Source organism: Balaenoptera ricei, chromosome 4, assembly GCF_028023285.1.
Source record: "Balaenoptera ricei isolate mBalRic1 chromosome 4, mBalRic1.hap2, whole genome shotgun sequence".
Lineage (NCBI taxonomy): Eukaryota > Metazoa > Chordata > Mammalia > Artiodactyla > Balaenopteridae > Balaenoptera > Balaenoptera ricei.
This window is the reverse complement of record NC_082642.1, coordinates 29,865,811-29,888,966: the sequence shown is the minus strand read 5'-3', so window position 1 is coordinate 29,888,966 and position 23,156 is coordinate 29,865,811. Positions and strand designations below refer to the sequence as shown.

The window sequence follows — 23,156 nt, the reverse complement described above, 5'->3', positions numbered from 1 at the left end:
AATGCATTGTGCCGCTCCATTTTTCAGCTGTTACAAACTGTCGTTGTTCACACACAGAGCTAGTTCAGGGTGTCATTGATGTGTTTTTTCATCACTAATGGGTTGAAGCCATTTGGGTCCAGGTCCCCTGGAATAATGCCTTATATGGTACAGGGAACCAGGACATTTGTGCCCTCTGTCGACATTCATCAGGTGCCTTTTGGCTTAGGGTCAGGGAGTGGGGCACACAGAGGAGCTGCAGCTAATGCAGGGGGTGGGATTCCGAAACCCTGGTGGAGGGTGAAAAACGCATATAATCAAAGCTGCCCTTGAAAATCTCTTTAATTGCCCGTGAAATGTAATCCTGTAGCATCTCTCTACCCGATGATGCAGGCTTTCCTTCAGGACTAGATCAGATTGGTGTTTCCAACAATGAGCCCCGTGGGGAGTAAGTCGGTTTGGGTTTAGAGTGAGTGTTCATTAGAATCACACCTAGGGTGGTGAGATGCTTGCACCCAGAGAGGCGTCTGTGGGAACTAAGATAGAGAGAAGAGGATCTCCCCCCTCACCCTGCCCCGCCCACCGCTGTCTCACATCCATTCTGGAACACATCTGCCTGAGACTAGAATAACTAACACCCCTTTAAGTGGTAAACGTTTCCGCCCTTTCAGTTAGATTTTTCTAAGATAAATGAGCAAAGATCGCTCTAAAGAGCTCCCAGCTCTCAAGAAACTTATCTGCTAGGAAGATGTAAAGTCTATATGCAATTATGTGAATTATGCATATGTGAATTATGTGAATGCCCAGCTTAATCTATGGGTCTTGGTTTTTGCCTCTCACCTGGAATGTGTTAATGGGGGGGGGGGGCTTCAGAAAGGGAGGCTCCGTGACTCCCATGGGCTCTGGGTCTGGACTGATGGGTAGATTTGAACAGGGGCACCAGGGGTGGGAAGGGCCTCCCAGGCAGGGGGACTGGCCCAGGGGAGCATGGAGCCTGGAAAAGCAGACCACGGATGATGTGGGGTGACTGGAGCGTGAGGTCCAGAGGGAGACGGGGAGAAAAGGCGTGAGAAGGGTGAGGGCCTGGATCAGGAGGCCTCTGATGGCCGGGCTAAGGAGTTTGAACTTTATCCTGAAGTCAGTGGGGAACCACTGCAATATTTTTGTTTTGTTTTAGAGGAACAACCCTTGGAAGTGCTGAGTTTCCAAAAGCCTAAGAGGGGAGGAAAACGGAAGCTAAGAAAACATGGCACCTGTCATGGTGGGAGGTGATGGGTAGCTAAAGTCGGTTGTAGTGAGAAGGTGAGGGTATGTGTCCCATAGGAGGAAATATTGGATTTAATATTTAGCTAGAAAGGGACAGCATGGAGCAAGAGGGAGAATCGAAGTCTAAGTGAGCTTTTGACTCCGAGGGGCTGGGAGGGGTAACTGGAGGGGGCAGGGGTGGGGAGGGGAGGGGATGTGTCTGGGTGGGGTTTTCCCAGGAGCAGACCCCAGAAGAGGCTTCACATGCAAGTGATTATTAAGAAAGTGCTCCCAGGAGGAATCAGGAGCAGGGTCGTGGGGCAGGGAAGGGGAGGTAGCCAGCAAGGGTGGCTGGTCCTCTGGGGAGCCGTGAGTCCACCCTGAGGCTGGGGAGCTGGTTCTCACACTCCTGCATCCAGGAGCTGTTGGCCGTGACATTACCCGGACACTTCCAGGTCTGGGGCACATCCAGGTGAAGCAGCTCCAATAGCCAAAGATGACTGCAAATCGCGCAGAAGCTGGGGGGACACACAGAACCGGGAGGGGGGGATGGGAGGGACCTGGGTGGAAAATGGAAAGCATCCACCGTAGGAGGAGATGAATGGCATCAGTTTGGTCGCATCGTGTTTTGGCTGTTGCTGATGGCACATGCCCCTGGGAGGTGTCCCCCGGGGAGCCGGGAGCCAGGAGGGAAGGCCGAGCTGGGGGAGGCTGTGGAAAGCCACGTGAGGCCGGGATGAGCCCACTTCTGTGCTGCTGACCGAGCCCCAGCTGCTGTGGTCCTCATTTTCCGTACCAGATGTTTCCAGTGATTCTTAGAAGGGATGCAGTGGCTTGCTGAGAGCTGTGCTGACTTGCTCTCTTCCAAACTGACCATATGCTTGGAGCCTGAGAAGTTTTTCCTCTCCGACTGCACCAGCAAGCTGTTCTCACAAGTACTTACGAGCAGCACAGAGGCTTAACTGAGTCAACTCTGGCTGCTCAGTGTCAAGTGATGCAGAGAGAGACAATTCTGTTGACTTTTTGCTGTTTTATTTCTAGGAAAGCAAATCTCAGAGTGTTCAGCTTTCCCCCTTGTTTCCCTTCTTAGGGTAGGATTCTGAAATCTTGACGACTCTGCCTTTGTCCTAAGACGGGGGCTTACAACGCAGATGCCTACAGGGGCCAGGCTCCTTGAGTGAGGACTCTCGGGTATTGGAGAGCCCATGCCTATCTCTGCTCCGTTGTTGCCAAGTGTTGCCAGATCTTGTACTTTTTTAAAGAAAAGCCAGAAATCTGGATTTTTATGTGAAAACTTCTCTTTTTTAACCGTTGCCTCGCTTTTTCAAAATAACATTGTGTATCCCTGACCCACCCCACTGGCTGCCATCTTGTAACCTTTAAGATTTCTGTGTGGTGCTTGCTTTGGGGGAGTTCATCACCCACGCTTTGAGCTGCCTGTTCTCCTTTCACACACAGCAATCATCAGACTTCTGACTCTCTTGTTACTGTTTTTCGTACGTCTGTCCACCTCCCCTCCCCCTTGCTAAATCTTCTTTCGTCTTTGGATTCCCATTACTTACTTAGAGTGCCAGGTGCTGAGTAAGTGTGGGTCAATAGAATTTTCCTGAATTGAGTGGAATAAAACCGTGCCGTGGAATTTTGCTACCAGCTTTCACTAAACGACCATAAATCCATTGAAAGATGGATCTGTCTTTGGTTTACATATCTAACCAGTACCCAAAGTGCATCTTGTTAATGTAGCCACACAACAGCATGGACCCCAAGTAATGGAACACACACACACACACACACACACACACAGACACACACAGAAGATCCTTTCATTGCCAAACAGCAGTGATTTGCCACAAGAGTCATGTACGTTATTTTTCACTCTTTTTTTTTTTTTTTTTTCTTTTTAAAAACCATCCAAAGGATGGCCTTCAAAGGAAGGGAAATCTTTGTGGACCTTAAGTGGAGTACAAATGCATTACCTTGCTGTATGGTCAGGCCAGTAAAGATGGCTATTCTCTCGCTCTTTGTACATCCCCTGCTTGACCAGTACCTGCTTCACCTATACCTTACTCACAGGAGTGACCTTCTTAAGTACTTGCCCCAGACCCCAGCTCGTGGTGGTTCTTATCAAGGGACAGTAAGGGGGTGCCCCTCTGCTGGTTACCCTGGTAACTGATGAGGCAGCCTGATGTAATCCCCCCTATAACTGGTAACCTCCCCTCTCGCTGGGCATGAAGCCTGCCTTCAGGTTCTGCCTGCCTTTGGCCACACAAGGTGTGGTGTCCCTCCAAGACCTTGCTTCAGACGTGTAAGCTCCCCCATCCATGAAACCACTGATGTCTCTGTTGGTGACTCAGGGCTCTTTCTTCGGTCTTAAGGTCTTAAAGCCGGGCAAGTGCAGGCCTTGTAGGCCTGCGGGATGCAGCCCAACGATTGCCTTTTTTTTTTATAGCCCACAAGATAACATGAACCTTTTCTTTGGCATTTGAAAAGGGCAGAATTGGGAAAGTACAAAATTATATTGGAACTGAACAGAAAATTCTTTTAAAAATTATAGTCGAGAGTGTCCTCTTTAAGAGGCCTCGTGTCTCTTCATGTCTCATTTCTACCAATTACTTTGACTCTTGGGAGAATTATGGGGCTTCTAGAAAGAGGTTTCATAATTAAATGAAATACACAGGGGCTGGGGGCGCCTTCTGGGATGTGCCCTAGAAAACGCTCACACGTGAGGCTGGGCTTCAGCCTGGGGCATCTGATTGGTGGAATCACACGTGGGGAGGAAAAGTAACGCTGGGCCTAGTGGTGCTGGACACGTGTTACTGTGGTGGAAAAACCGCAGCGGCTGGTTTATTCCCAGAGAGCAGAAACTGAGGAAGGGGGACTCAAAGTTCTTTTCTTAAATCAGGAGGGGAATAAAGGTGTTTGTTTAGCGTGGAGGTTGTTGTTTGGGGTTCGGATTTGGGAAGGGCCCCGCTCTTTGCCCACGGCTGCCCCTCGCTGCTGGCGTGGGAGCATCCTTCATCAGCTTTCTCAAGCTTCCCGAGGTGTCGGGAGAACTTGATTAGCTCTCCAGGGCTGCCGTCCGCCCCCTGAGGAGCTGTCCAGCCTCACTGAAGATTACCTTAATGTATCCCTCCTATTTTCCCGTCTCACTCCTGAGTGACACCCTTTTCTGGCGTGTTGAAGTTTCAGGATTCACTGTTAATTATTGTGTTTGCACTTTCCAATCTAATATGCCGGTGCAAAGCCACATTCTCTTGGGGAAAGAGAGTTTTTTTCCCATCCACACCCCTAAATGGCTTGCCTACCTATTCTTCTTCTGTCTCTCCAAGTGTCGGTCTTTATCCCAGCGGAGAGAACAGGAAAGCCGTGCGTGGTTCGTGTGCGACCTCATTTCCCTCCCCGGTTTGATCGCTGTCGTTGATTGCCTGTGTCTTTCCCCACGTTTTATATTTTATTTATTTTTTTGCCTCCTCTGAGAGAGAGAATTAGCATACTAGTGATTTCCAGTCTTTCTCAGAAGTCGTTTGGAATGGCAGAGAACAGCGAGCAGATATCCAAAACGCAGCAGCACAAACACTACATTTCTTTGAAATTTCCCGTTGATCTTAAAACCTGCGCGAATACTACGGTACCATGACGTTCTGTATTTGTTTTAAAATAAGGTAAATAATAGCCCTCTCCTCCCACACTGTACACACAATCTTTAAATTAAAATGGACTCTAGGAAGGTTTATTATGTGACATTGCAGGTGGGTTATAGGGACACTTACTGTTATGAAGGCCATGTGCACACAATATAGGTCATTTGGTTGCATACAATTTTACTTGTGTTAGATTTTTGTATTTGCACACCTATTCCATATTAGTTTTAAGAACTCAGATTGTCTTCCTGGCAAAGTCTTTTTTGTCTTTACTCTTTGTCAATCAGAGGTAACTTAGATTGTGTCTGTTTCTCAAGCTAAGAAAGATGCAGTGGGCATTACCAGTGTTGGGGCCTGGAAAAGACTAGTACTCATTCAATTTTGCATTTTTAGCTATGAATGCAGCGGCAGGTGAGAAATAACTTCCAGATCCATATAAGTACATTGTTAGTGATTGCAGCATTCTTGAGATCTTGATGTAATGATTATCTCTATGATCTATCTAGCTGTTTTCTATAATTTTTTAAATGGTTGAAAGATGGAACCATTTTACAAAGAGGTAAATGCTGTAATGTGATTTAGTGGAATACATCATTTCATTTGCTTCCTATTCGGCGACCACAGGATGGAACTTAAAATGGCTACAAAGACTTTAAAAACCAAATTAGTAACTCGTATTCATACAACACCTGTTTCTGAGGGCCTGAGAGCACTTTTGCTTCATTCCTGTGTGTGTTAAGTGTTATAGTTTTGTCTCACTATGTCCTCATGATGGTTGTTTTTTGTCGTTAATATTTGTTGAAAACATTATTACGCGTTCAGCCAAGGTTTTAGACTTCCTCTACTTTATAGCTAAAAGGTACTATTATCTTCTGTTATTCCTTGCTTCCATTTTATATCCTAAGAAAATTAGACTGAAGAAGTTACTAATGACTTCTCAGTACTGAAGTGTGGGGCAGGTGAGTGGGAGGGTGTGGTGGGGATGGAACTTATGTTCCATCTTGAGGCTCAGGCTCCAGAAATACACCATCTTTCAGCTCAGGGGCCCAGAGCTTATGGAAGGGTCCTCAGAGAATTCCCAGAATCCTCTGGGCTTCGCAGTATCAAGGGTCCCCATACCAAGGCTATGGGACCACAGGCCTGGTTACCCCCAAGCTGGTTTCAGGACATAGGGCTGCCACTGCAAACCAGCTGGAGCCCCCCAAATGGCTCCATTCAGCAGGCTAGCTGGGCCTTGTCAGTTTCTGCACTGAACTGTTGTATGCCAATGACGGTTCTAAGGCCATTAGTGCACTATTTCCCTCTGTTCCCTAAAAGCAAAAGCAAAATGTATTAGGTGTCTGTGTCTTCTAAGGTAGTGACCCTTGTAAGAAAGAATGAGGTGAGAACAATCTGTGCTCAGGGGGGATTTATAACAACTTGAAATTTTCATCCTCGACTTCTATAGTTTAGGTCCCCGAAATTGCTCTGTCAGGCAACCTGGATCTTAACAAAAAGGCAACAAAGAGCCCATTTTTCTTGTGAAGAACATTTATATGTTTGCAGGCACTTCTTTTTTTAAAAAAAATTATTTTGTTGAAGTATAGTTGATTTACAATATTTTATTAATTTCTGCTGTACAGCAAAGTGATTCAGTTATACATAGATATACATTCTTTTTTTCATGTTCTTTTCCATTATGGTTTATCACAGGATATTGAATATAGTTCCCTGTGCTATACCATGGGACCTTGTTTTCTATCCATTCTGTATATAATAGTTTGCATCTGCTAATCCCAAACTCCCACTCCATCCTTCCCCCACCCCCCTCCCCCTTGGCAACCACAAGTCTGTTCTCTATGTCTGTGAGTCTGCTCTGTTTTGTAGATAAGTTCATTAGTGTCATATTGACATTTTAGACTCACAGGCACTTCTTAATATGATTTACCATTTATGTTATCGGCCATCATAGCTACCATTTATTTGTTGCTGTGGCCAGAGTCCCTGCTCTTTGCTTCATGGTGTACCTTGTCTTTCCTCTTGAAAGCCAAGATGAAGAAAATGGTACTTTCTTAAGAGTCACCCTTCTGATGGCATGGAGGAGCCAGCTTTCTCATCAGGATCTTTCTTCTTCTAACACTGTTCCTCTTTAACTTTGTAATCATTAGAGTTAGGGTTTGGGTAGGATTTCTCAGCCTACGTAGTTTCTCAACTGTTGACACTTTGGGCCAGGGACCGTCCTGTGAGTTGTAGGATATTTGGCAGCATTCCTGGCCTCTGCCCACTTGATGCCAATAGCAAACACCCCCCACTTCCCGCCCTTGCAGTTATCACAATCGGAAATGTTTCCGGATGTTATGAAATGCCCCTGAACAGGTAAAACTGCTGCCCCTAGCTGAGAACCACTGGATTAGCGTTAGGGTGTGAGGTAAGGGGTCTAACTGTATTTTCTTCTACCTTTGTCAACAGCATTTATTGTATGAACCTAACTTGGTGAATGAAATGCCACCTTTATCATAGGTTGGATTTCTGCATACACCCTAATTTATTCCCGATTCTTTATTGTTCCTTTGATCTATTGATTGGTTTTTGTGCTAATCCCATGCTATTTTGATTACAATAAATTATAATAAATTTGTAGTGTATATTAATATCTAGCCAAGCACTATTTTTTTCAGGATCTTGGCAACTTTGTCATATTGATTTTTCCATATATAGTCTATAGTCTAAAGTTATTTTCTTCATTTCCCAGTAAACCCTGTTGAAATTGTAATTTCATTTACATACTAATCTGAGAAGAATTTCTACCAAGTGTTTTTAAGATCATAGAGTTCAATATTATTGTTGGAAGTACATTTTTTATTCTAGAGCTTTGTGATTATTCTGAAAATTCTATGCACTGTCTAGACCAGTGGTTACCAAAGGTGGTAGACATATCACATACCTATGTTGAAAGAGGATTGAAGCTTCTGTGTATGTTTATTTATACTGAAAAATTAGGAGAGAAATTATGCATTACCAATATTTAGCATTCAGGTTGAAGGTGATGCTCTGGCTGGATGTAGATATCAGAGGGCCCCTGTCTGTACCAAGCAGGGTGTGACGGGGTGGATCCTGGAGAAGACTGGGGTCAGAGGAACATTTGCAGCTGAGAACCCAGGGAAGTGGATTTGTGGATTATTTTTTGTAGTTTTAACTAAGTTAGCCCTGATGAAATATACACATGGCTTAAAAAATTCCTGTAAATTCATTGTAGATTGAAGAGAACACAGAATACCAGTAATGTAAATGTGAAATTCTCCTCCCTTGCCCCTCCCTTATCTTGTTCTTTCTCCTTGGAGCACCACGCCTCTCTCCCTCTCTCTCTCTCTTTCTCTCTCTCTCTCTCTCTCACACACACACACAAACACACACAAATGGCCACATCGATCCTTCTTTCACTGTGTGTAAGAGCTTTCTTGGTGACATAAAAAAATCAATGCCTACCTATTCCAATCTGACAAAAGATGGCCAAAGAATTTTAGACCCATCAAGAAGACATTTTGCAATGTGGATTTACTTCCACTCTTGTTAACAGTGAATCTAATTTCAAGTGTATTATTATGCCTTGGAATATTAATTACTAATAATAGGAACCTATTGCGACTACACTTTTTAAATATTGCTTATTTCATCTGTTTCTCATCTTCTAAATGTTTTGTGTGTATTGTTTGCTAACATATGTAAGATGTTGGTACAGTAGTACTCAGGAGACTCTTACTTGAGGGTTTTACGATCAAAAGCTTTGGGACCACCCATTCACGAGGCTTCCAGGTCACACTGGTGGTTCCCGAAGCAGTTCCAGTCTTTACCTTGGTCTGTGCACCGGCAGCCTCAGCATCACCTGGCAGCCTCTTCGAAATGCAGATCCCAGGCCCCACCCACATCTGCGGACTCCGAATTTGCATTTTAACAGGATCCCAGGGGATCAATGTGCACATCAAAGTTTCAGAACGGAGCTAAGCTGGGCTTTTCTATTAGGGAGCCACTAGGCACATATTATCATTGAAAATTAATTAAAATTAAATAAAATTAAGCATTCATTCCCTCAGTGGCACTCGCCACATTTTTAGGTGCTCAGGAGAAACATCTGGGTAGTGGCTACTGTATTGGGCAGTGCAGAGATGGAACACGTCCATCGTCTAACTCAGCAGGTTGGAGGGTGCGGGTAGGAAGACCCAGAAAAGAAGGAAACGATGAGCAAACTTGAATTGGGATGTGTGCATTAACCATAAATAAAGAAGAGACTTCCTGTCACTCAGCTGGACGTGGCTGATGAGAGTCTTAGGAAGGGCATTCACGTGTGTAGCTACTGCTGTTATTTTTGTTTGCAGATAATGTGACTTTTCTGAACCAGTAAGTACCAGGCAGACCTGCCTTTATTCAGTGTTATCTTTGTGAAAAAATAATATTTATGCATCAGTACTACCAGTCGTCATTTCCACATGTTTCAGAGTCAGCGAGGAGCCTTGCAGGGTTCATGAGAAAGCAGGACCCTGCCCCAAGTCCGATCCCGTGTGGCGGTGGTCCTCTTTGCTGTAGTCTGGTGTGGTGGGGATTGAATTTCTCCCACAGCTACATTATACAGGGACCACTGGGGGTAAAACTTGTTTTTCTTGCCTTTTAAGGTTAAAGGTGAACTCCTTGTGTTGTGCAGTCACTGATGGCTTATCTACCAGAGAGCCGGCTCGAGCAGTAAAGAGTGAGGCAGGATGTGGCAAGATTTCTCTAGAATAAATAGCAGCCGTGGCTCGTTAGGGGCCCATGATGCCTTGCACCCGCTTGGCAGTGCACAGCTGCCTGGGAGAGTGTGTGGTTAGGGTATCATGTGCACATCTCCCCCGTCATCTCTGGAATGTTCCAGGGGATACCAAACCCTTTTCCACAGATGGGGTGCATGTCTGTTGGTGAAAAAAAACAAGGGAGAAGAAAGACCAGTGATCCATCTACGAGTTGTTTCCTTCTCTCTGCTTCCTACTTCAGCACTCCCCTGATAAACTCTGTAATTAGGTGCTTTATTGAAAGATTCACTAGGATTTGTTTACTTGGCTTTTTTCTTCTTCCAGCATTTCTCAAGCTTCACTGTTAGGGGAAACTTTTGACTCCAGCAGCCTCATTTTGTTTTTGTAGATTTGGTTCACTTTGCGAAGAGGAGGTCACAGAGATTATTGGAACCTTTTCCCCGTTGATCTGAGAGCATCTTTGGGGAGCAGAAGTTTATTCCCCTCCCCCAACCCAATCACCAGCACCTGCAGGGACAAGACACACCTGAACTCTCTCTCCCATCCATCCACTTCCTCTACAGAAATTTTAGCTCTCATTTCTGCTCTCCTAAAATGTTCTTCCAACTCTTCCTCCATCATACGCAATGCTGCTTGCTTAATCTTCCTAAAATCTGTACTTCTCTATCTTCTTTTATCTAAGACCATCCATGACTCCCCTTTACCTCAGAATGAAGGCCAGTCCCGTCCTGTAGCGACACACCCCTGTCCTTTCTTTCCAATCCCGTTTCTCACTTTCTGCTCCAGCCAGCACTGCAGGGCCCACATCACCGATCTATTTCAACAGCAAATTCACCCATACATTCGCGAGGCTCGTGTTTACTGATCCAGCCGAATTAGCATAAACAAACCTCGCCTTCACGTATCTTTTACCAAACTGACCTATTTATTATTTCCACCATGTAACTCATGCTTTTTTTTCCATCTATATCCTTCCTAATTTCTGTTCTCATTGCCTGGAATGTCATTTTATCCATTGTCCCATGACTAATTTTCACACAGCTTCAAAGACTCTGCTTACGTGCTCTTTGCTTTTTAAAACTCCCTGATCCCTGACTGTGGAAGCAACTGAACTTTCATAGCTCTTCTCTATGGTTAGAATAAATAGCAGTATTGGGTAGTTAGATGCCCATAGACTCTAAGTTTCTTTTTTTTTTTATTATTGAAGTGTAGTTGATTTACAAAATTATATGTTTCAGGTGTACAGTGTAGTGATTCACAATTTTTATTTAAAGGTTATGCTCCATTTATAGTTATTATAAAATATTGGCTATATTCCCTGTGTTGTACCATATTTCCTTGTAGCTTATTTTGTACCCAATAGTTTGTACCTCTGAAGCCCCTCTGCCTATGTCGCCCCTCCCCCTTTCCCTCTCCCCACTGGTAATCACTAGTTTGTTCTCCATATCTGGGAGTCTGTTTCTTTTTTGTTACATTCACCAATTTGTTTTATTTTTTAGAGTCCACGTTTAAGCGATAACATGCAGTATTTTTCTTTGACATTTCACTAAGCAAAATATGAGACTGTAAGTTTCTTGAGAGGATGTAACTCCAGCCCTTCCTGTGGTCAGTGGTCAAGCAAGTGATAAGCTCATGAAACTAGAAAAAGCCTTCTTTTCCTTTCGCGGATAGATCTTTCTCAGATGTGTAGTTCATTTTCCTGCCTACTACGCCTTTAAAACAACAAAAACAACAACACGGGCTTCCCTGGTGGCGCAGTGGTTGAGAGTCTGCCTGCCAATGCAGGGGACACGGGTTCGAGCCCTGGTCTGGGAAGATCCCACATGCCGTGGAGCAACTGGGCCCGTGAGCCACAACTACTGAGCCTGCACGTCTGGAGCCTGTGCTCCGCAACAAGAGAGGCCGCGATAGTGAGAGGCCCGCGCACCGCGATGAAGAGCGGCCCCCGCTTGCCACAACTGGAGAAAGCCCTCGCGCAGAAACGAAGACCCAACACAGCTAAAGATAAATGAATAAATAAATAAATTAATTTAAAAAAAAAACAACAACACACCATTCTGATCATTCTACTTGAACCTGGCAATGCCTTGAGGGAAAAATCTGAAAATTCTGTCCTGTTTCCCAGAGATAGAGAATTTGCTTCTGTCAACTGACATTTAGTGATTTTTTTTTTTCTCTCATTGGAGAAGTGCCTAGTAATCTAAGTTTGTGTTTGTCACCATTTCTTTCTGATTGTTCCTCAATGAAGCAAAAATAGCCCTACTGATGAACTGCACATTCTCTCTCGTTTCTTTTCATAACTCAATTTCAAACTGTGCTTTGTGTCCTGGGAAAAAGAAGATGTTGCTTCAACTCATGATCTTTGAAGCTATCTAAGGGATTAATTAGTTGAAGTGAGATCTGTTACATGTTTATTATTTAAAAGAAGTGTGTATGATAGTTTTTATTAACATGTTTATTGTTTAAAAGGATAGTTTATAGTAGACTATAAACAGGCATCTGCTTTTTAGTGGCCTGATTTCAGCTCTGTCCATGAGACCAAAATAGGTATTCAGCTTACTGCTTGACATTTCATCTGAATAATTTGAGGATTAACCCTTTATGACTGTAACTCATAAAGCGTTACAGTCTTTGCTTGCAAATATGTTTTTTTAATGGCTTAGAAAAGGGTTCTGTCCCAGCCCTTGGGAGATGAGGCAGGGTCAGTGTTGATGTCCTGACCACGGTCATGGGGAGTGGGGAGGGGAAGAATCTGCCAGGTCATTACAATGGGTGAAATATCGGACTTGGGTTTAGGGTTAGTTATTCTGACAATGATACAGTTGGATAATCTGTTTGCTCTTATCTCTTGCCTGGCATCGAGCCTCCGTGACTCACATTGGAGCATTGTGTATGGAACCCAGAGGCCAGGGACTGATGGCCCAGAGGTCAGATTCAGTCCCAAAGATGTTGGATTACATAATAGTGATAAACATCGTTTGGAGCCAAAATTTGACATTTGTGGCCACCAAAAAACATGATGTAATGACTCCTTTAAAAAAGTTAGAAGATTTGGCAACCCCCGCCTGGAGTTCCTAGTAATGGTTGGGATAGAAACTGCCCAGCTCACCATGATTTCCACTGCTCCCATCGGCTCCCCAGTACGGCGGTGACTCGGTCGTGCCACTTGACATCACCCGTGCACTGGGACTTTTCCCCTGGTGGGTCAAGTTTCTCTGTAGCCACGTCGCTCTCAGAAATGGGAATGTGGAAGGGAGTCAGACAGGACTCTGTGTTTGGAGAAAAATAGGAGAGAGCGTATTTCTTGGTGGACATGAAGACCATTTCTGTATCTTTTATATGAGAACAAAGTGATTGGGTTATGTCTTTTGGTCAAAAAATATCCTCTTTCACTCAGTGTTTGTGGACCTTTGAGTTTGCTTCCCTTGGTTTGACCTTCTGACTCTCCAGCTGCCTGGGGAATGACCACACAACCCTTGGCAGATGTGGCAGTGGTGACATGAGGAGTTTGTGCACAGTTTTTATGACAGCTGATGTTTGTGTCTGAGTAATGAGGGCGACGTGACACGGAATAGGTGGTGTTTTATTATGGTCTTAAACAGCTCTGATGTCTGGGGCCAATCGTGTTGACCTCTGAGGTGCTTCGGCATGTGGGCTCTTTGCTGCCCTGCCCTACGGTTAGGAAAGGTTTGTGCACAAATGCGCAGCGTCTGGATCTGCTCTCGTGTGTTTGTTTGAGAAGCATTTATCTAAATTTTCCTACATGTTCATGTTCAGTTTTGGCCCAAGTCCCATTTATATGGTGTCAAAGGAGCAAGGACTGTTTGGGATGATGAAGAAGTTCCGGAAATGGTTGGTGGTGACGGTTGCACAACATTGTGAATGTACTTAATGACACTGACTGTATGCTTAGAAATGGCTAAAATGGTCAATGGTATGTTATATGTATTTTAGCACAATAAAACATAAGAAGAGTGAGGAAAGCAAGAAGTGGGAAGTATTTTTGAGTTTCTCTAACTGAAAGAGGCACAGATAGAGTTGTCCATTCTTATATTTCCTTAAGGTCTGGTCCTTTTTCTGGGAGGTTTGTCTTCTTCTGAGGGGCTAGGAGTCTACATTGTTGGTCTCTACAAGTCCTTCTTTCTGTGTTTCCTCTTTTCCATGGACTTGCTCAGTTACGGCCAAGGAAAATCTCCAGGAGAGCAGCCACTGTAACACAGCCCACCTAGATCATCGTTCTCCACTCTGGTTGCCCATTAGAATCACTGGGGAGTTTCTAGAGCCCCTTGGCCCAGGCCGTACCACAGACCAATTAAATCAAAATTTGTGGGAGCTCACTGAGTGATTCCAAGGTTGAATGCAGCCAGGGTGGAGAATGCCTGCCCGACGGGACACTCGGTCTGATGCACAGAGCCCAGGGTTTGCTTGCTGGCTTGGTCCAGTGCCTAAAGTTAGGGCACATCAACGGAGATTATTCTTTTGTCCCCCAAACCCAATTATTTCAGCCTTCATGTGACTTGAGGGGTCTCTTACATAAACAGTATAGTCAGGCCGGGGTGTTGGTGTAGTTTAGGACTAGAAACACTGACTGTGAGAATAAATATTACAGAATCAAAACAAACAAACATACACATCCCCCAGAGTGTCTGATGGCTTTCTTTCGTTTTTTTTTTTTCAATAACTTTTATTTGGGGATATTTTAGATTTAACAGAAAAGTCACAGCCCTTAGGCCCTTCACCGAGTTTCCTCCATCATTAATATCTTACATTACTGTGGTACATTTGTCAAAACTAAGAAATTGACTTTGGTATATTACTAATAACTAAGTTGTGGATTTTATTTGGATTTCATCAATTTTTCTATTAATGTCCTTTTCCAGTTCTGGGACCCAGTCTAGGGTACCACAGCATTTTGTTGTCATGTTACGATGGTTTTTGAAGACTTCCCTGGACTGTGAGGTCTTAGCTGCTTCTCCAGTGTCTTAACTGGTCAGGAGTGCTCTGCTTATGTGCCTTGTTGATGTTGCTGTGCTCTGAGAATCTGAATTCATTTTGTCTTACTCATTCTTGGCTTTCAGGACCTTGCATATCTGCGCCAGGATATGCTTTCATTCCCTCTTCCTTTCAGAAACTCCCTTTGGAATGGCTGGAAATAAACCCCTCTCAACTCTCCAGTGTGTACAGGTGGGGACCCCAAGACATGAGATGGGTCAGAGCTCTTCTTAGTTAATGCTCCCTCCAGGCCATTTCTGAGAAATGACCCAGCAGCACGGAGATGGTTTTTTTTTCAAGGAGCCAAGCTACTCGGAACCCAAATCGGCAGACTGATTTGACAGTCAGCCCATGTAACAGGATAGTCATATATAATATTAAATGTGAACTGATTTCTTCGCACCTTTTTCTGTAGGGTGGATTAAATCCAGTTTCTCTCTTGGGATTTCAAGAGGATAAGTAAATTGAAGGGAAGATTGTAAATATGTTAATTGAAGCAATGGACAGAGTGGCTCCTACCCTCCCCTAGACGTGCTTCCTTGATTTGATCCAGGACTGCATGTTCCCTTGGTTTTCTCTCTTCCCCCATGGTTGCTCTTTCTTTGTCTCCTTGGCTGCTTTCTCCTCTTTTCTCCCCACCCTCTTCATGGTGGAGGGTCCCCAAGCTCAGTCCTTGACTCTTCTCTCTGTATATTAATTGAGATCTCATTCAGTCTCATGCTTTGAATACCATGTAGAAGCTGATGACTCCCAGATTCACATCTCCAGCCCTCTCTCCTGAAGTCCAGACTCGAATATGTATTCAGCTCTCTACCAGATATCTCTCCTTGGCCGTCTGCTGGATAATGTCAAATTCAGTACCTAGGAAGCCGAATTATTGATCTTCTCCCCAAGCCTGTGACCACTCCCGCCCCAGCCTTCCCCATCATAGCTGTGGCAGCATCATCCACTCTCTCGGTGGCTGGAGCAAAAATCCTTGGAGCCATCCTCATCTGCTTTCTTCCTTTCACACCTCACAACCTATTCTGTTCATGAGGAAGTCTTGAAGGTTCTACCTTGAAAGTATATCCAGAATCCACCACTTCCCAGCACTGCCACCAGCCCCCTTGGGGTCACCATCACCTCCCGCCTGGACCACTGGGTTAGTCTCTTAGCTGCCCCCTACAGCCAGAAGGATCCTTTTCAAATAAACATGTACCCACTTCTATATATAAAACGGATAACCAACAAGGACCTACTGTAGAGCACAGGGAACTCTACACAATATTTTGTAGTAACCTATAAGGGAAAAGAATCTGAAAAAGTTATTTATATATATATATATAATATATAACTGAATCACTGTGCTGTACACCTGAAACTAACACGATATTGTAAATCAACTATACTATAAAAATAAAATAAATCAGATGGTGTCACTTCTCTGTTCAACAAGGACTTCCCCTGTCGTTCTGAGTAAAAGCCACTGTCTTCACCGTGGCCTGTAAGTTCTACACCCTCTGACTCCCCTTTGGCTCTCCGACCTCATCTCCTCTTCCTCTTCTGCCCCTGGTTCACTGAGCTCCAGCCACAGGGCTTTTTTGTACGAGCTCACCTTAGGGCCTTTGCCCTGGCTGTTCCTCTGCCTGGAAGCTTCTTTCCTGGCTGTCAGCACGGTCACCTCCCATAGATCTTTATTCCAAGTGTCACCTTCTCATTGAGGCTGCCCTGACAACCCTCATAAAAACTGCAGCTTCCCACCGCTCGTGATTCTCTACACCTTGCTGTTTCTTTTTTCTTTAACGCTTACCACTGTTGAACATACTCTCTGTGCTCATGAGTATTTCTTGTTTGTTGCATGTCTCCCTCCATCAGGTTGTGAGCTCCGTGAGGGCAGAGATTTTGTCTCTTTTGTCTGTTGATGCTAAAGAAGAGTGTCTGGCACAAAGTAGTAGTGTGATCAATATTCGTTGAATGAATGAGTAATTAGGAACTATGAAAAGGGCTAGGAATGCACTTACAGATGACAGAAGTAGATCAGCAGCTGCTAATATTTGTTGAACCCGGACTTCTTGCCATACCCAATGCTAAGGGCTTTACATGCTTTTGTCTTATTTAATCCTTACAAGGATGCCAAGAGATAGCTACTCATAATATTCCCATTTGACAGTGAAAGAAACTGAGGCATAGAATGTTTAAATAAATTGTCCAAAGGCACACAGCTGGGAAATGATCCACCTCTAGTTAGCTTTAGGACCTGCAGCCTCTAACTAATAAATCTAGAGGAAATTATGGTGGGGAGGTATGCAGGGAGACAGGGAAGCATATTTCATTGTTAGCAATGCTCTTCTCAGAGTGTCTGCATTTAATCTCAGTGTATTTACTGCTAATTTTTAGATAAGGGAGGCTTTGGCAGGTAGTTAATCCTACACCTCCAGAAGTGCATTCTGTGTCCCTCTTTTTTTTTATTGTTTAGACCCAGATCTTTCTGTCCCTTCTGGAAGTGGAAGCCAGTGGGCTTCAGTCCAGGCGGACGTTTGGTGGTTTCCAGTATCCTTTTCCAGGACAACACAAGGACACGTCCTTTGGGGAAACATAAGTGGTGATTCCCCTCCCCCACAGGGGGGTGCAGATCCCTGCTCAGCCAGTGATGCATCTTAAGGATTCTTAGGAACTTGACTGACTGCAGGACATCTACTCCCCTGTGCTGTGGTCCCTCGGGGGCCAGGCCATGGTTCCTGGACTCACTTCTAGGGCATGTCTGCTTCTTGATGCCAGGGTGGTCCTTGCCCTCTGGGACATGAAACACTCATCACCTGTCAGAGGCTCTTCTCAGGTGTCTGGCTGGATCTTGGGGCCTGAGCCTAGACCCAGCCACCAGTAGGAAGCCTGGTCTGAGCATGAAGCTGCCGTGTCTTCCTGCTTGGCAACTGCATGAGTTTTCTACACTCTGTAATAAATTACCACAAGTTTAGTGGTTCCAACAACATACATTTATGATCTCAGTTTCTGTAGCTTTTCTGAGCTCTCTGCTTCAGGTCTCATCAGGCTGCAGTGGAAGTATTGGCTGGGGCTGCAGTCTCATCAGGGGCTTGACTGGGGAAAGGTCTGCTCCCAAGCTCCATTCGGTTGTGGGCAGAATTCATCTCCTAGGGCTGAGATCTCTTGATGGCTGTCATCCAGGGACTGCCCACACGGTGCCCTGGCAGCCAGCAAGGGCAGGGTCTAGCTCTCATCTGCTAAGGTGGAATCTTATGGCGTCATGTCATCATGAGAGGGATCTCCTATCCCTTTGCCTGGTTCTTTTGATTAGAAGCACATCACAGGCCCTGCCCCCACTCAGGGGGAGGGACTCTACAAAGGCATGAACACCAGAAAAGGAAGGTCATTGGGGGTCACCTTAGAGCAACCACGGTCACTGCCCTCCCTCCACCCAACCTCCCTCCCAGTGGTGAGGAGCCCAGATGCTCCCACTGGCAGCCCTGTAGGCAAGCTTCAAGCTTTTGTGGATTTGATACAGTTTTTCACAGGGCTTCTGGCAGGGAGGGGCTTTCTGTGTGACTGTGCCACCCACCCAGCTCTGGCCTCGCCCCTCACAGAGTGCTGACTTGAGGGCTTGGGCATCTGTCCTCGTAGTAGTCAGGGGTCCTTGCCACCCCTCTCCCCTGCAGCCACTCTTCAATGTTCCAACCCTTTCATTTTAAACTGTGGAGGTAATTCCTGTAAGGCAGGGGAGACCTTTAGTTACTCACCTATTCCTCCAATATGCATGGCTTTGTTTTCAAGTGACCATAGGCCGAGATGTGAGTTTTCATGTTTCATCTAGAAAATTTATAATAATGCCTATTTTTGTCCACCTTTTGTGCTTCTTTCAGTTCAGATATAACTGAGTTAATTATCTGATGAAATGAACCAGAGCTGCTTTCCTCCTCAGAGTACTTCTTGTTCTAGAAGCAAAGCTGAGAGTTATTAGATCCTGTACTAACAATTATCCCTTGTGAGTCTAGTGAGTCGGGCCTGTGAGTTGTTTAAAGACAGACCCGTCTTCCCTCCATTCATTTTATGGGTGTTTTACAGAGTGGATACAGTGTTGACTTATTTTATTTTATTGTTTTGGTTTCTTATTGAAGGATTCTTTTTTTTAATTGAAGTACAGTTGATTTATAATGTTGTGTTGGTTTCAGGTGTACAGCAAAGTGATTCAGTCATATATATATATATTCAGTTTTATATATATATATATATATATATATTCTTTTTCAGATTCTTTTCCTTTATAGAAAATATAAGATATTGAGTATAGTTCCCTCTGCTATACAGTAGGTCCTTTGTTGTTTATCTATTTTATATATAGTAGTGTGTATATGTTAATCCCAAACTCCTAATTTATACCTCTCTCCCTTCCCCCTTTGGTAACCATAAGTTTGTTTTCTATGTCTATTCTGTTTTGTAAATAAGTTCCTTTGTATCATTTTTTAGATTCCACATATAAATGATATCATATGGTATTTGTCTTTGTCTAGCTTACCTCAGTTAGTATGATAATCTCTAGGTCCATCCATGTTGCTGCAAATGGCATTATTCATTCTTTTTAATGGCTGAGTAATATTCCATTGTATATATGTACCACATCCTCTTTATCTATTCATCTGTTGATGGACATTTATGTTGTTTCCATGCTTTGGCTATTGTGAACAGTGCTGCTGTGAACATAGGGGTGCATGTATCTTTTTGAATTATAGTTTTGTCTGGGTACATGCCCAGGAGTGGGATTGCTGGATCATATGGTAATTCTATTTTTAGTTTTCTGAGGAACCTCCATACTGTTTTCCTTAGCGACTGCACCAGTTTACATTCCCACCAACGTGTAGGAGGGTTCCCTTTTCTCCAAACCCTCTCTGGCATTTGTTATTTTTAGATTTTTTGATTATGGCCATTCCGACCAGTGTGAGGTAGTTTGATTTGCATTTCTCTAATAATTGGTAATGTTGAACATCTTTTCATGTGCCTGTTGGCCATCTGGATGTCTTCTTTGGAAAACTGTCTATTTGACTTATTTTCAATGTTTACTATTTTTCACCCTAGTCATTTAAAATGTTAGTGGGGGGACTTGCCTGGTGGTGCAGTGGTTAAGAATCTGCCTGCCAATACAGGGGACATGGGTTCGATCCCTGGTCTGTGAAGATCCCACGTGCCCCGGAGCAACTAAGCCCATGCGCCACAACTACTGAGCCTGCACTCTAGAGCCATCTAGAGCCAGCAAGCCACAACTACTGAGCCTGTGAGCCACAACTACTGAAGCCCGCATACCTAGAGCCCGCACACCGCAACGAAGAGTAGCCCCCGCTCACTGCAAATAGAGAAAGCCTGTGCGCAGCAACGAAGACCCAACACAGCCAAATATAAATAAATAAAAATAAATACATTTATAAAAAAACAAAACAAAAAAAATAAAATAAAATATCCGTGGGTATTTATAAATAACCTTGTACAGTCTGGTGTTAGTCCCTGTGTGACAGCAGCGGGGATTTCACATCCTATTTTCCTCCTCCTATTCCTGTCTTTGTTGTTTGAGATCCCACACGATGCATATGACAGTATCTTGACTAAGTCTTCGCTTTCAAAAGTCTGGAATCTTCTGCTTTAGTTCATCTTAGCATGTCTTTTGTTTAGGGTGGGGAGAGAGTAAGAACATGGGGGAAAAAGGGAGAACATGAGTCTAATCTCTGATGAAGTTTTTAGGCGAGAAGGCTGGGGTTCAGAATTGGTTGATTCTTTATTCCTGTCTTGCCCCTAGGTTCTTCATGACCTTTTTTTTTTTTTTTCCTTAGATTCCATATATATATGTGTTAGCATATGGTATTTGTTTTTCTCTTTCTGACTTACTTCACTCTGTATGACAGACTCTAGGTCCATCTACCTCACTACAAATAACTCCATTTCGTTTCTTTTTATGGCTGAGTAATATTCCATTGTATATATGTGCCACATCTTCTTTATCCATTCATCTTTGATGGACACTTAGGTTGCTTCCATGTCCTGGCTATTGTAAATAGAGCTGCAATGAACATTTTGGTACATGACTCTTTTTGAATTATGGTTTTCTCAGGGTATATTCCCAGTAGTGGGATTGCTGGGTACTAGAGAATGGACTTGAGGATATGGGGAGGGGGAAGGGTAAGCTGTGACAAAGTGAGAGAGTGGCATGGACATATATACACTACCAAATGTAAAATAGATAGCTAGTGGGAAGCAACCGCATAGCACAGGGAGATCAGCTCAGTGCTTTGTGACCACCTAGAGGGGTGAGATAGGGAGGGTGGGAGGTAGGGAGATGCAAGAGGGAGGAGATATGGGGACATATGTATATGTATAACTGATTCACTTTGTTATAAAGCAGAAACTAACACACCATTGTAAAGCAATTATACTCCAATAAAGATGTTAAAAAAAAAAAGAATTGGTTGATTCTTTTGCAATTAGTTTATTCCAGTTTGGCCCGTTTGGAATCAGTTGATTCTTTTACATTTCAAAAGTATGCACCTCAGTCCCTACCCCTGAAAGGATATGTTAGAGAGAAAAATAAAATAAATTATTGACATTTGCTTACCCAATCACAGTTGCGCACCTGGGGAAAACCAAATCCTCTTTAATTTTTCCACTTTTGAATTTCGTGTGAATCATATTCAGATGGTTAATGTCAGCATAAATTGCTTTGAATGATATATAAGACTCCTAGAAATTCATCTTTAAAATATTATAGCAAATAGGCATTCAGAAACTGTTTATTTGGTGGGATATATGTGTCTCAGGAATTCAGTATGAAGACGCCCGTCCTGGCTACACCTGCTCTCACAGGGGCTGCAGGGGCCCCTCCTTGGTAGGGACCCTCCTAAGCCGGCTGGGAGGGACCTGCTCTGCCCTTGGCAGTAGAGAGTTGCTGTACACGTGGTGTGAGCCCTGGAGAGCCCGGCCCTGGTCTCCAAGTCCCCCTTCCCACGAGGAAAGGGCACGGTCTGCTGACCCTTGACTGATGTTCACTTCCTGTTGTCTGACGTCCGTCAGGGCCAGCCAGTCACCTTCAGTTTCTGACAACCATGTGGCTCCCAGGAGTCCCTCAGCCCCATAGTGTCACCCAGGGGTCCCTCAAAGGAGTGACACGGAGTGGTGGGATTTCCTTCTGGTGACCACTTGCTGCTGTTTGTCCCAAGTGCACCCAGCATTGGGTCACGTGCACATCTATATGAGGGGGATGGGGAAGCACCCCACCACCTGGTGGGGGGGGGGGCGGTGATGGGGGGCAGGGCACGCTGGACGCCTCCGTCTCGACCGCAAGGTGTTCGGTGTTTGCTTCAGACAGCCCTTCACGTCCTCTTTTGTCCCAGGATTTCTACTTCAGTTGCCTTATATTCTTTTCTTCATGCATCTTTAGTTTTGCTAGATTTTGCCGGATTGCCCTCTGTAGGGGTTGAACCCTTTAAAAGTCTTTTAAAAATTAATTTTTAATTTTCTAAGTGATACGTGAATATATTCTCTTCCAAAAAAGTGAAAAAATTAGAGATACAGCCAAAGTCACTTTTGATCACTAGCACCATCCCTGCCCGATTCCCACACTGGCCCTCACCATCCCCCCAGAGGTCACTGCTATTATTGGTTTGCCAAGGGGAAATATACATTACTGGAGTGTGTGTGTGTGTGTGTGTGTGTGTGTGTGTGTGTGTTGTTTAAGGTATAAACCATATTGTACTAAACCCACCATTCTATAATGATGTGTTTTCCTTGATGATATGTCTTGGAGGTCTTTCCATGAAGTATTAATAGGTCCCTCTATATTATTTGAGTTGTTAACCATAAATTATTTTTTCAGAACTGCCTTTTTGACAGTTACTTTCAGGAAAGAAATTAGGATTTCATTCAACACCCAGTGATTCTTTTTTTTTAATATATATATTGTGCAAAATCTTAACTTGTACGTGTGTGTGTGTTTCTCTTTTCAGATCTCAGAACCCTGATCTTCACAACGAAGGCTACATCTTGGAATTAGATTGCTGTTCTTCCCTAGACCACCTGACAGACGAAAAAATCATCCCAGAGTTCATTAAGAAGGTGAGTGCTGCAGTCAGGGTGCAATTGAAAGGGCTGGCCGAGCGCTTGCCTGAGTGAATGGCTGGGGGTTGGCTGAGAGCAGGTGGGCTGCACTCCCCAGGCCTGTTCTGACCCGGGACTTTGGGTGGCCTCATGGGGGGCAGTCCACTCCCACTCAGGCTGGCCTTGGCTCTGGAAAAAGGTGGCTTCCCCTCCTCCCAGGATGGCAGACCCTGTGTTTTTAGGGCTGGAGTGGCGTTAACAGCTGACAGGCCTGCCGGCCCACTGCCAGGACCCCCTTCAAATCCTCAGGGTGGTGTGAGCCCCCCAGATCCCACCTTCAATTCCCCCTGTGGGTCTTCATTGTCACGAGCCCCCTTTCTTTCCTAGAGCGGGAGCGTGCCACAGTCTGGTGACCACTGGCATGCGATCATTCCAGGGAAAATTGCCTCATTGCAGGGGGTTCATTTTCTGC

The 23,156-nt window shown here is 44.4% G+C and overlaps 1 protein-coding gene across 2 annotated transcripts in view; it reads left to right on the top strand.

Moving 5' to 3' along the window:
- RFTN1 (raftlin, lipid raft linker 1) overlaps window positions 1-23,156 on the top strand; it is a 206,540-nt gene that overhangs the window by 89,037 nt on the left and 94,347 nt on the right. For both annotated transcript variants that reach the window (XM_059920383.1, XM_059920384.1), the window contains exon 4: window positions 22,594-22,702. In XM_059920383.1, the coding sequence (XP_059776366.1) occupies window positions 22,594-22,702 (109 nt within the window). The remainder of the gene's footprint in view (window positions 1-22,593; window positions 22,703-23,156) is intronic.